Genomic DNA, 13,944 nt, shown 5'->3' with positions numbered 1-13,944 from the left:
CGGACATATTGAGCTCGGATTTGAGTTGTACCTATACCTATAGCTAATCTCTCGACATACGCAGCGGCCGTTATTTGGTGTACATCATATCATTATTATGTATAGTGTATAGGTATTTTATACGGAGTGGAAATGCATTTGAATAGCAACACCAAATTTGTACTTGTGAAAAAAATATACATAGATTAAAATATTTACCCACTTATTATTACAAGATTTTAATAAAAAAAATTTTGATTTTTTTAACTTATAGTATTTTTTTAGTTACAAGGTACCTATTGGTAACTTTGGTAAATTCATTAGGTACATTCAAATATTCAATACTCTATAAAAATGTTTGAAAAAATATTCTGCTTCTGATTATTAATTATAATGAACAATTCAAGTTTTTGTTAAACATTTTTTTCTCCCTTAATTGTGTTATTGGTACTTCCTACTTATAAAAACATATTTCAAAACATAAATAAGGAAAACATTTATTTTAAAAAATTAGTATGACTAAGTAAATGGATCACGCGTGCTATTATGTTTATACTCACTCGGCGAGCCACCACTGGTACTACACTACTACACGATAAAGATAACATAAATTTACTCTAATTTAATATATAATTCGATAACGAATAGGTACTGCCGGATTATCAATCATAATTGATATAATATAGGTATCCGATAAAAATGTCCCAATTATCCGGTTTTGTGGCCAAAATAAGCGGTGAACATTTACGCTACACAGTTTATTTTGTAATTGAAGAATTGTACCGATCAAGCGGTTCTCCTAATTAATCGGAGTTTCCTGTATACACAAACACACAGTGGCGTATTTAGTGGAGGGGGGATGGAGGGCAATTTCCCCGGGGCGCCAAATTCTGAGTCCTCTAAAGGGACGCTGTCGCTAGAGGTAATAACAAAAAAAAATGTATTTTTTTTATTTTATTGGATTTGCTGAGAAATTATATTAGTGATTACTGTATTTTTTTTATTTTATTGGATTTGCTGAGAAATTATACTATAGTGATAACTGTATCTTTTTTATAATATCTTTAACATTTCTATACATATTTCTAAATATAATGTATTTTATTATATTGTCATAAAAAAAGGCTAAAAACTAAAATTGTAATTTGTTTTATTTGATTATAAAGATTGACTTTTTTACTAGGAATAAATGGAGTAGTAATGGTAAAATAAAAGTGTTCTCTAAATAAGTGGAAGCAAAATAAGGGGAAATATACATTTTGGGTGATAACTTTTACAGGGCTTGAAACCGATTGAAAAAAATTCTGTTTCGGTTTCGATTTTGTATACCGGTTTCCAATTTTTTCAAAAAAATACCGTTTTTTAAATCATATTTTGGTTTCGGTTTTTTATTATAATTCCGGTATTCATTTTTTTTTCGGTTTCGGTTTTAAAGTTAATACCAATATCCAATTTTTTCCTGTTTTGGTTTTGATTTTGTTTTCGGTTTCGGTTTTATAATGGTTTATACCGGCTTCAAGCCCTACACTTTTAACGGAGAGAAAAAGTAAATTGTAAATTAGAGGGGGCTTAGAAAGTTTTTTTTGATAATGAGTAAAAGGAAACTGAGAAAAAATGGGCGCCAAAATGTGTGTACCTATAGGGCGCCAAAATCGTAAATACGCCTCTTGAAACACATAATACCGTAGTTTACCAGTTACCTATTATTATTTGTTATTTTACTGTCACGGTGTATTATAAGTTATAATTAACGACATTACCAGAAAATAATATAATAATATGTACATCATACATTACGAGTTTTGACGAGCAAGTATACGTAGACGGCGTAATAATAATTACAATTTACAACCAAATATGCTGCTGTGTGCCCGTATAATATAATACTACCTATAATAGTATAGGTTATATGTATATATCGTGTATGTGTATATGTGTGTTTTTCTTTTTATGTAATTCACGTTCACTCTCGTCCAAGTAGAACGAAACGATGGAATGTGTCCAAATTATTACTGGACACGTGCATAATAGATGACCAACTGATACATCAAACGTGAAAAATAAATTTGTTATTATTATCTTACATGCTTAGAGATCTATTGCTGTATACATATACGATGTATAAAATACATATATCCTCTATACACCCATCCTACCACATTGATGTACCTATACTAATTACTCGGTGCAGGTGTTCGTTTTGCACGATTTTGTCTGCAGACATATAAATGTCAGTGAACAATAAATATTATGACTTATAAATTAACATAGTATTGAAGATTTGAAGTTTTTTTCCAAAATCCAATTACATGCCTAGGATATGGTTGTCAAAATGCTGTAAATTAACACACATCAGCGCATAATAAATATCAAGAATTGTAATACCAAATTAAAACTTTTAACAATGATAAACCAACATATTTGAAAATAGATTCAACAATTTTATCAAGTTTTTACTTACGCTTGGGCAAACTAAGAAATTTTAAAACGCATCTCTTCGACAAACCTATATTTTGGAGATCTCTTTAGTCTTTTTACACGAAAAAGTGTTCATAAAAAACTCTATTACAAAACATAAATTTAAAAAATCTAATACATTTTTCTCTGAGTTCAGAATCCATAAAATATAAATATGCATAGGTATATCCTATATATAGTATAATATATGATACAAGTATATAGTAATAATGATATACCTATATATAATACGGCTATACTCATAATATGTTATAACATATTTAATGTTATTCCCATGTTATATAACATGTACATAACTCTCTATTCTTTGAAAATGTAAAAACTCGGATAAATTAATGGTATATGTATGTTTAGAATTCACAAATAATAATTATAATGGCCTAGATTATATTTGGTGCAAGACGTATCATGTTTGTAAGCATTGTAAACTTTAACAAATTGATTGGACTATAGATACTACTATTATAATATATACCTAGGTACACTTGCCCACATCATCACATTATTTCTCAATGACTATTATTTAATACTATATAGACGTCTATAGTTTATAGTTATAAATTTATTTTAAAAATCAATGAAACTAATTATGTACATAATATAATTTATTTTTAAACTATACGCACCCGTTTTATATTATAGGTTTGCCTGTATATCATGCCTGCTCTAACGGCATTTTACCAGGCGAATTATAACTTATATGTGTATGACTCATGACTGTAGATAAATTATTTACTTCCATTTTTTATCTTAGAAATATTTTTGAAAATTTAAAACTATTGATATCTCAATATTTTACAGTAACCTATCAATTAACAAATCCTCAAGTCTCTTTCGGTGTCCATAAATGTTGTATTTTTTTTAAACTGTACTGTGCCTATGTAAGTTTAATTATATAGATGAATTTAACTCAAAACAAAAAGTTTCACAGTATTTTAATATTTTCATACACGTCGTTTCCCGTTGTCCGTCAACAACTTCTGACGAGTTAAGTTTTTTACCTCAAATAGTTATCTTTATCAGTGCTCGAATTTGTGGAATCAGTGGGAAAAATTAAGTAGAGGAGCTCAATCCAACGATTTAAAAACTGCGTTCTAAGGACGCATTTATTCAACACAGACCAGTGGAGGGCCTTGCCCCCCACACCCCCCACGATCCTGCCTTACACACATTTTGAATTCCAAATAGGTATAATATATTTTGATAGCAAATAGCAATATCTACATCTTATATTGTTACAGTAGAATAAAAAATTAATAATAATCTACCTGTTTATTCAATATACTAAATAGATAACAAAACTGATAATGGACACATACTAGTTGCGGACGAATTATTTAGGTCGGGAATTATAACATAACAATTGCGGACACGAGTTTCGTTGTCATAATACTAATTGCGTACAGAGCTTTTTTTAATAAAAACCACGTTAGTTGTGGACACAAATATTTCCCTTCACCACTTTTTCAGGACTTAGGACAAGCTACCAAAAAAATTGCTAGGTGGGGTTAGAAATATTTGTGTCTTGCAAAAGAGCAATCGTTATTTTTAAAATGTTGTTGAATTATTTATTGTTTTAATTTTGTGGAAAAAATTGTTTATAAAATATTTATAGATTATCGTCATTATTTATCGTCATAGTTTTTATAGATCTTGTGGTAAAAATGTTTTTGAAACAGCCTGTATATCAAACAATAATTTCCCAACGTCCACGATCGCTATATCAAAAATAATAATAGGAAATTTCTTATCTTATATTTGTGTCCGCAATTCGTATGTTACCTTTTTAGATTTCGTCCGCAACTCACATGGTTTTTGTCACTTTGTCCGCAATTCGGAAACACCGCTGATAATTATTGTTTTTTATTCAAAAGAGACCACATATTTTGATAAGTATAAAAAAATTTAAAAATTTAAAAATTCAAAAACATCGATAAATTATAATCATAACTGAAACTGATAACATTTCATTCGGAACACGATTTAAGATAGTACTAGCATACATCAGTAGCTGTGCCTTAGATAATATACTTGTATATTATGTATCTATGATCTGTGAACTACTGACTATAGGACACAGGATGATATTATAATTAATTAATAAACTAATATCAAAAATAATTTTGATATGAAAAATAGTAAAACTTGTTATATATAATTGACATCAATTGAAATCCACATTTTAATAAAAATTATTTCGGGCATTAGTTTGTACCGTACCCCCGTTCAAGTAAAAAAAAGATGGGTAAGTGGATGTCGCTCTGCTGTACAGTAGGTTACAAGTGGGTCACTGTAATGGATGGTGTTAAATTTGAATTCAATGATATACCACTACTTGTGATGTAGTCTTTTTTAATTATATATTTGAAGCTTTTAAAGCTCATTCGCAAGTAAATGTCAGCTTCACTGACTTCTGCAAAGCTTTTGACCGTGTAGACCACCATATATTGCAATGTGTCTTGCAAGCAACTGGTTTCGGTGAGCCACTTTTATCGTGGTTTCGTTCCTTTATTGAAGGTAGGAAACAATTTATTAAAATTCATGGAGTCTCTTCTAATATACTCCCCATTTCATCTGGTGTCCCTCAAAGTGGCCACCTCTCCCCTCTACTGTTTTCTATATTTTTAAATAGTATTAACCATTCATTAAAGCATGCACGGCTCCTAGTGTTTGCGTATGATGTAAAAGTATTCTATCGTATCCACTCTCTGAACGATTGTCTTATCCTACAAGATGAACTGAATGCAATTGTTGCATGGGCCAACAAACTACCGATTGGAATATAAAATATGTATAAATTATACATATTTCCAAAAAATAATAATAGGTATTACACAGTCATTCACTCATTTGTTATTTAACACGTTGAACGCAGATATCAACTCGTAAGTGACACGAGTAACTGCAGAGCGCCCATGGTCGGTGTCAACGGTGGTGCTTAATAAATTTTCGTCAGGAACGTAAATCCAGGAAAATATTTGCCAGGAGTTATTATGGATATAAATTGATTTTCCAAAAGGTGCTTATTCTAGTTTTTTTATTCATAAAGGGACATATTCCTGGAAAAGGAACATTTTGTCCAAATTCACTTTCTTTAAACTTAAAAATATACTGTATACTCTATACAGAATAAGAACAGTCTTCGGCGGCAACCAGTTTTCGTTTCGCGACGGTCAGACGTCGTCCCCATACGTCATGCGCTGCCACGGAACCAAAGGGGTCTTTATTTAATAATTATGGCCTTGGGTGAAGATAGGGATGCCTGATAGCACTAGATTCGCACTTGCCCCATTTCCTCTCAAACATTTCTGCATTCCCACCAGGACGAGCGTGGCACACATAACTTTAAACCGCCCAGCTCCGCGTCACCCGCCCAGCGAACACCTGTTCGTTAATCGTTTCCAGTCCATTCTATCTTAATTCTTGGTCCGTGATACAAACTTTGGTGAGATGAGTTGTAAGTGGCGTACCAGGGTCTTTCTTACGGAGGGGGGGACATATTCTCATCTACTCTTAAAATATAAATTCTTTAATATAAATCTCAATACAATTTTAAAGCTTGAACTTTTAATACAAGGCTCTTAATATAAATTTACAATGTCAATTGAAAAATGTTAAAAATACAGTCACCTTTTTTTTATAAGCAATTAAATTATTAATTATTAATTGCATTTATTAATTAAAGTTCAAATTTTGACAAAATACTTAAAAATCACGGAAATGTGCAAATTATTTTGAGTTAGAAATTCATAAAAATTTATATTTTTAAATCTAACATTAGAAAATCTATTACAAGATTCCTCATAAGTATGTCTATCTTTATCAACTACAAATATCTACCGGAAAGTCAAGTTAAATTTCTATGAGCGTTTGAAGTTCTATTTTTACATTATAATATGATTGGATATTTTTTGGATTTCTCATGTAACGATTTTCTTATTTAATATTTTGTTGTAATTCAAAAACGAATAACTGTAGATACTTGAAATTTACACAATATAACGTCTTATCAATTCCCATACTTATTACTATTGATAAAATGTTCAGAATATTTTGACCCGTTTTGAGCTGTTTACTGAAACTTAACTGCGTCATCTTATTTAAAATGCACAAATATAATAGCAATCGCCAATCAGTTAATTTATGTAATTTAATAAATGTAACGCAGACTAATAACCTTGTAGTTGATACCTTTCAAAATTAATAAAAAAAAAAAAAATATCAAAATATTTTGACCGATTTTGAGCTGTTTACGGACATATATAACTTTTTTAGTTTTTTTTCCTTATTTGTCAATAAAATGTCATTTGTTGGGTCAAAAAGCGTGAAAACTTAATACAAGGCTGAAGGCTCCGCTATATAATATTATCTATCTCAGTGGCATGAGCCATGAACCACGTCAGTACGTCACCACGATTAAAGATATACTTATTACTTAAGTTATAGATAATATATCTTAGTCCGTGGCAAGAACTTACTAAGTCATGCCCAGTCGTGATGACAAGTAAAAAAAAATAGTCCACTAAGAGCGCTAGTAGTGTTATTTCTAATGTCATTTTATCAAAACTCGGAAAGATAAACCTTAAATCGTGGTCATAATCTTAAATCGCTGGTTTCAATGATAACAACCGTCAAACGGTAAGCAAAAACGAAATGATTATGATATAACTGATCAATGGGCAGCAACAGCTGCTGTCGCATTCTGCCATCACATTCAAATTTAATGTAAGTAATAAGAACTTAAGTAAGTAGTAAGTACAACCACAAAAATTGTCATTGGCATAATACTCTGCTGTAATCACTGTCTAGTACTCTAGTCCAAAGTAAAAAGATACTACAACTATAGTAATACTTAGTACTCAACAACTTCATTAGAACTCGGAAGCATCGTGTCAAAATATGTTGGAGTTGGACAGCGGATGTACTCCGCCAAAATGGAAGCGTCCAGAAGACGTGATGAAGATGCACAGAATGAAGATGAAAAAACGCGCACTGCAAGCTAGATTTGTTAAGTCCATGGACACAAACACTCCGGGAGAGGTACCAACTGGCCGGTTGCCGATTTCGCAGAGGTCACCCGCCAAAAACCCATTCAGGTGAGAAGAATAGGACTACTGCTAGCGTATATCCGACTAAAGATGGTTACTGTTGTGATTATAACCATAAGAATAATACCATTATGTTCCTAACACATATTGTTATACGTAGACGAAAAACACCGGTCAAGAACAAGAAGCAAGTGGATGCACGAGATACATTGAAAAGAGCCAGGGTCGAATATGATGATGACAATGCTTGCACATCAAATCTATCCAAGCTAATACGAGACTGTGAATCTATTCCATCTGTAACCAGCTATTCACAGTATTCTGCTCTGGATGAAAGCGTCATCTCATTTGTAGATGTTCTTCGCACAGTTAATGCTGTGGCTGTTGTTGAAGATGTATAAAATACAAATATACAATTGAATATTAAATGTTAATTGTATCTCAATCACACTATTCTTTTCAGGATGTTGAAGAGATCAAAGGTGAAGGACAACTACCAATTGATTGGACATTAAGAACTAAAGTCCGGTTTTTATCTCCAAACCCGTTTCCATGGAGCCAAAAAATAAAAACATGTGAAGAAGCATCAGCTACAACTGGGTAAGTCTATTTTTGATAGTTTGTGATATTAAGGTTTTAATTTTTACACGTTTAGATTTGTAAGGTGTCTAGACACTGAGAACATTGAGAACTCATTAGATACAAGTCCTAATAGTCGATTCCACCAATGCTGTATGGCTTGGCAACATCCATCCTTACCTTGGGTTGATCTCATTCACAGAGGTCCTCGTGTTGCAATTAAGGATTCAGCCAGTGCTGTGCCTTCCATTAATGCAAATCCATTTTTTAGAGAGTCTCTTTTTACTCATTGGATTGATAGTTTCAGATCTTTATTTCAGGTAATATTTAAAAATTTAAATTTAACAAATTATTAATGTGTATATAAGTTACACATATTAGTTTCACAATGTTTTTATTTTATTTCTCTGTGTACACAACACAACTGAGAGCATTTAGGATAGAGGGACACCAAACTCCTATTTCAGCTCTTATTTAGTATTTTTATTAATAATAACTTTTCATTAGCTTGTTCGAGCTAACCAATGTCCATACTTCTATGTTCTGGCCAATGCATTCACATGTACTTTTAGAGCATCAAGCGTTGGTGGGTATGAAGAGTTGAATGCAATGATATATCCAACAACCCAAGGACTTCGAGATGTTTTAAAACGTGAAGGTATTCATTGTGACATTGTTATTATATTTGCATATATATATATATATATATATTAAGTATACTAACTATTTAATTATTTAACAGATATAGAGTTCACAATGCCATTACTCGAAGAAGATGAACACAGCAGTGAACTCTTTACTAAAAAAACATTAGAAGATGCCAAAACTGGGGAGGATGAAGAACCTGAACGTTGGTTGGAAATAATGGGTGCTGAAAAATCTGAAATTAAACGCTTGCAAAGTTCTCAGGTAATTTTACAGGATTTTATTATTCATTATTCATTTAGAATCAGTAATTATATTTCAAAATATATTTCCAGAGTGAACTAGTGTCAAGTCGTCAACGAAAAATTGATAGTACTAAAGAGTCTTTGGTGGTTGTGACTGGTGTTGAGGCACAAGCTTTATTTAATTGGCTAATAAATTGTCGTTCGACAGTATCAAATACAGGACCTCATGCGGGTATACCGCCCACACTTTTAGCACCGGTAGCCTTTACTGGAGCTACCTTAACACCGCTCAAAGTAAGGATTCCGTTATTATATAATCCATTTCATAATATTTTCAATTCAATATTTTAAAATAAACATTGTTCCAAACAGTATATGTACAAGTAAATAAAATATTTAATAAATATTTTAGGTGAGACAAAGTACAGTAAAAGTGGATGGTCAAAGCTACAACTCGATAGAAGTAAAAGGACCTGTACTACCCGATGCAGTCTACAATTTCTGTGATTTATTGTCAACGTCTTTAAAAAAATTTACTGCTACATTTGCCAACTTGGAGAGCACTAAACCTTTTACATTAGCTTCAGAGTCAAAAAAAGGTATACATTTCAAATAGATTCAAAACCATATCTTGAAAATAATTTAATTTTTTCATATATATTAGAATATTGTAACAGTCAAAAATCTGAAGACAAAGCCATACACTTATTTGGCCAACAAAACCTTAGTGACTGTGGCCTAAGAGACTCAGTTCTGAAAAAATTCTGTTCTGCAACCACCAAAGCATTTGACAGTGTGAAATTCACTAAAGACGATGGATATTTCATTTCATAAGCAATTTTTGTTTACATAGCTTTTATAATTTGAAGATGACTAATTTAAGTCCATATTTTTATAATTTTTATATATTAGGGCATTATTTTTTTTTAAATTGTTTGACCCTTTATTATTTATTGATAAACAAATAATTATTTATTAAGATTTTAAATTCTAAAATTGAATTTTATAAACCATTACTGACTGTATATTTGTTTAAAATTTATATTTTTATTTTCTTATCCATTAGTTGTTTATTTTATTTTTAAACGAGCCGAGTATTCGAATCGTGTACACTAAAATTACAATTAAACTTCCAACATTCCTATACAGTGAAACCTCGATAACTCGAAGGAATATCTTCGCCCCTGCATTTCAATAATTACACACAATTGTTTTTATAACTCAAATTTTTTATCGCACCCAACCAATTTGAATTATCTAGATTTCACTGTATTTGGTACTCTTTTCAAAATTATTAAGATTTAAAGATATTTAGTTTTTTTTTCACTGCAATCTGTGTACGCTATGTAAAATAAAATATTTATTAATATTATTATTTTTTTTAATTTTAATTTGGATCCATATGACTTAATTATTTAAGTTTAAAATAATGCGAGCTAAGGTTTTTTTAAACTTGTATGGTTACTGGTAATTGAGAGTATTATAAAATACAGGGACGTAATAGTACATCTTGTCTCTGGAGAAGTGAAAGGGTTAATATTTATTTTCCTATACAACAATCGATTACTCGATTTGTGTTTACGGTACCCTGTCAAGTATCCTAAATCATTTAAGAGAACGCCACATCTACATGTGTCTCCGTCCTACAAACGCGTAACATACCAAATTTACGCTCAGAAATTCAAGTTTTATGCCTGCCATTATTAACTTAAAAAATAGAGTCAAATATTGTTTGTGTTTGGTTGGAATTTTTTTTACGATAATTCAGTTTTTAAGTGAGTTATAGCATGTATAATAAATGAACGTATATACATGAAATTTTCACTGGTTATTTATATTTGTATTTTCTATACACGATAAAATATTTTGATTTGTTTTGAACTGTTTAGGAACATTTTCAGTTTCTAAATTTATTAGTCTTTTTTCTATGAATGTCAATAATACTTTATTTGTTGAGTAAAAAAGCTTGAAAATTTAATACAAGGCTCCTATTATATTGTTACAATAACATTTGAAAAATATTAAAAATCCTTAGTCACAATTTTTTTTTATAATCATTTAAAGTTCAAATCTTGTTAAAATACGGAAAAATCACAAAAATTATTTTGAGTTGAGAATTCATAAACATTTTTCTTTTTAAATCTAAGGTTTGAAAATGTAATACAAGGTTATTCATAAGTTTGTCTACCTTAATAAAAAAAAAATTGTCTTCAAGCAAATCAAATTAAATTTTTATAAGCGTTTAAAATTCATATTTTTTCAATATTGGATATTCACTAGATTTCTCGTGTAGAGGTTTTGTTATTTTATTGTTACTCAAAAACGAATAACTGTAGATATATGAATATTTTACTGTGTTTATATTTTCATTCTTTATACACCATAAAATGTTGAAAAAATGTTGACCCTTTTTGAGCTGCTTACAAACATTTCGTTTTTCTAGTACAATGATATTATATCATTGAATTCAAATTTAACACCATCTATTACAGTAACCCACTTGTAACCTACTGTACAGCGGAGCGACATCCACTTACCCACTTTGTTCTTTTAATATTGATAAATTTTGCTTGGTCAAAATTCTCGAAAATGTAAAACACGGTTCCTCAAAAATTGTTACTATAGCAGTTAAAAAATGTTGTGTTATAAACATTTAAGGCTAAAATTTCGACTAAATTCAGCAAAATTACAAAAATTTTGGTAATTATTTTGTAGTTAAAAATGTATAAAATGTTCAATTTGTATAGCTAAGGTTGGAAATTTAAAACAAGGTTTCATAATGTAACCAATAGATATACAATCAAAGATGTTTTAAAAATTAAATATTTAAACAAAAAATAACAATTTTAGTCGTTTTGTTGTAATTTAAAAATATTATATGTGAGTACTTGGAAATTTATAAGTATATGACATAAGAACATTTTCAAATGTATTGTTTTCAGATTTAAAAATTACTTTAATTTATATTAGTAATATAGGTTGACGCTTATATGAGTTTTCCTTCCGGTCATTTTAGTACACAAATACGAAAATATTTTTTAAGAATACGCGACATCCGCATGTGTTGTCTCCGTAGTCCGTCTTACAAACGCGTAATATACCAAATTTAGGCTCAGAAATTCAAGTTTATGCCGTTAGCTTAAAAATTAGAGTGAATCGACCTGTTATAAAACTTGATCATAAGAACATTGTCATTTATCTGTGTTTTGTTGGGAGTATTTTTACGATAATTCAGTTTTTAAGTGAGTTATGAGCATTTTTAATCCACATTTATTATACACGCTATAACTCACTTAAAAACTGAATTATCGTAAAAATACTTACAACAAAACACAAATAATGTTCTTACCATAGAGTTTCATATTAGGTTGATTCACTCTAATTTTTAAGCTGAAGGCATAAACCTTGAATTTCTGAGCGTAAATTTGGTGTGTTACGAGTTAGTAGGACGAAGACAACACATGTGGGTGTAGCGTCCTCTTAAAAACATTGAATTCAAATTTAACCAATCCACACAGCAGTGGCTTGAACTTAATTTTCTTGACTCACATTTAATATTTTTACACCACCCGTCCAAAATATTTTTTCACTGCTCTTCAAATAGTAAATTCATAAGTTGTAAGTGGTTAATATATTAACACTTTAAAAAATTGTCAATGTACCTTTTCCAACCTTAACATTAAGAGATCGTCAGTCGTCACACCCGCATCATGTGTCGTCTCCGTCTTACACACGTACGACAAAGACAAAACACGTTTACACAGTAGAACTCGCTCAATTTTAGATATAGAGTAAAAACACCTATTATAAAATTGAATTGTGATAATATTTCTAAGGGCAAGTCGTTGCGTTTTTTCTATTATACGTTCATTATATCATTTAGAAATGCTGAAATGTATGCACGTCAACTGGAACGTGCATTCCAACCGAACAATATCACTTCTGAACTCGATGTAGAAGAGTGTCAACCATTGAACGAAATACGAGAAAAGATCAAGTTCTTCACTCCAATAAAATTGCAAACGAAAACGATACGAATATCAATCTAAAAAAAGCACCTGGTTACGACCAAATAAACCAAAAAAAAAATGATCAATTTAACACACATATACAATGCCATCCTGCGTACAGAATACGTTCCTAAACAATGGAAACGAGCTACTTAAGCCAGGGAAACACTCAGAACACGTAACTTCATACAAACATATATCGCTTCTTCCGAGTTTATCAACATTATTTGAAAAACTACTTTTAAAGCGATTAAAACCAATAGAAGCAAGACAGCTAATTCCTGAGCACCAGTTCGGATTTAGGAATAAACACTTAACTATTGAACAGGTTCATCGTGTTACAAATGTGATTAACAATGCACTAGAGGAAAAAAAATATTGCTGTGGAGCATTCATTGATCGTTATAATAAAAAAAACTTCGGATGGTTTAAAAAAAAAAAATTTAGAAATAGCAAAAATTTTAATATTTTTAAAATAACTTCAAAAATTTGATTTTTTTTAAAAACTCACGGTCTTGACCTCCAAAATATTTTCATCTTTTAATTTTTTAATAGGTGTTTACTGTTTTTAATCTAACGGCAAAATTGAGCGAGTTTTACTCAGACTGCGTAAACGCATTTTGTCTATGTCGTACATGTGTAAGACAACACAGTGTGACGTCCACTTAATATTTTTGTGAATCATGCGATTCAATTATACCTTTGAGTCACCACTTAATTACAGTGAACCACACAATACCTAATGTACAGCAGAGATATACACACTTGCCCACCTTGTTTTAGACCTTAAATCAAATATAAAAAGTATTTCCTGGTTATAAAATATCATATCAGATTAAATTATATTAGTTTCATATTGATTAAGCATAATTGACAATTACCAATGCTTATTTAAACATTTAAATACGAAATACTGAAAACAATTGGTTACCACAAGAAATAAATTTTTGTGTGAGGTAA

General features: G+C 30.4%; 1 protein-coding gene across 4 annotated transcripts; it reads left to right on the top strand.

Annotated features, from left to right (window-relative positions):
• The first annotated feature begins 7,066 nt into the window (after positions 1-7,066).
• Positions 7,067-10,349, top strand: LOC132938426 (protein downstream neighbor of son homolog). 4 transcript variants are annotated; one of them, XM_061005257.1, is made up of 10 exons: positions 7,067-7,182; positions 7,333-7,553; positions 7,666-7,900; positions 7,969-8,105; positions 8,161-8,404; positions 8,592-8,742; positions 8,827-8,993; positions 9,065-9,268; positions 9,387-9,573; positions 9,639-10,349. In XM_061005257.1, the coding sequence occupies exons 2-10, from the start codon at positions 7,357-7,359 to the stop codon at positions 9,806-9,808; spliced, it is 1,692 nt and encodes a 563-aa protein (XP_060861240.1). In that variant the 5' UTR covers positions 7,067-7,182; positions 7,333-7,356; the 3' UTR covers positions 9,809-10,349. The 4 variants fall into 4 exon arrangements, with proteins under 4 accessions (XP_060861240.1, XP_060861236.1, XP_060861235.1 ...); XM_061005253.1 differs by having other exon boundaries at positions 7,076-7,182; positions 7,267-7,553; XM_061005256.1 differs by lacking the exon at positions 7,067-7,182 and adding an exon at positions 7,185-7,201 and having other exon boundaries at positions 7,267-7,553.
• The last annotated feature ends 3,595 nt before the right edge of the window (positions 10,350-13,944 follow it).

The sequence above is a fragment of the Metopolophium dirhodum genome, chromosome 2, assembly GCF_019925205.1.
Source record: "Metopolophium dirhodum isolate CAU chromosome 2, ASM1992520v1, whole genome shotgun sequence".
NCBI classification, from domain to species: domain Eukaryota; kingdom Metazoa; phylum Arthropoda; class Insecta; order Hemiptera; family Aphididae; genus Metopolophium; species Metopolophium dirhodum.
This window is presented reverse-complemented; position numbering and strand designations above follow the sequence as displayed.

What these genes read in the sequence shown, in the direction of transcription:
- LOC132938426 (XM_061005257.1), top strand. Translation starts at nt 7,357, where the DNA reads ATGTTGGAGTTGGACAGCGGATGTACTCCGCCAAAATGGAAGCGTCCA. An exon ending in CTGTGGCTGTTGTTGAAGAT is followed by an intron (nt 7,901 to 7,968) that starts GTATAAAATACA and finishes TATTCTTTTCAG; the next exon opens with GATGTTGAAGAGATCAAAGG. An exon ending in CTACCTTAACACCGCTCAAA is followed by an intron (nt 9,269 to 9,386) that starts GTAAGGATTCCG and finishes TAAATATTTTAG; the next exon opens with GTGAGACAAAGTACAGTAAA.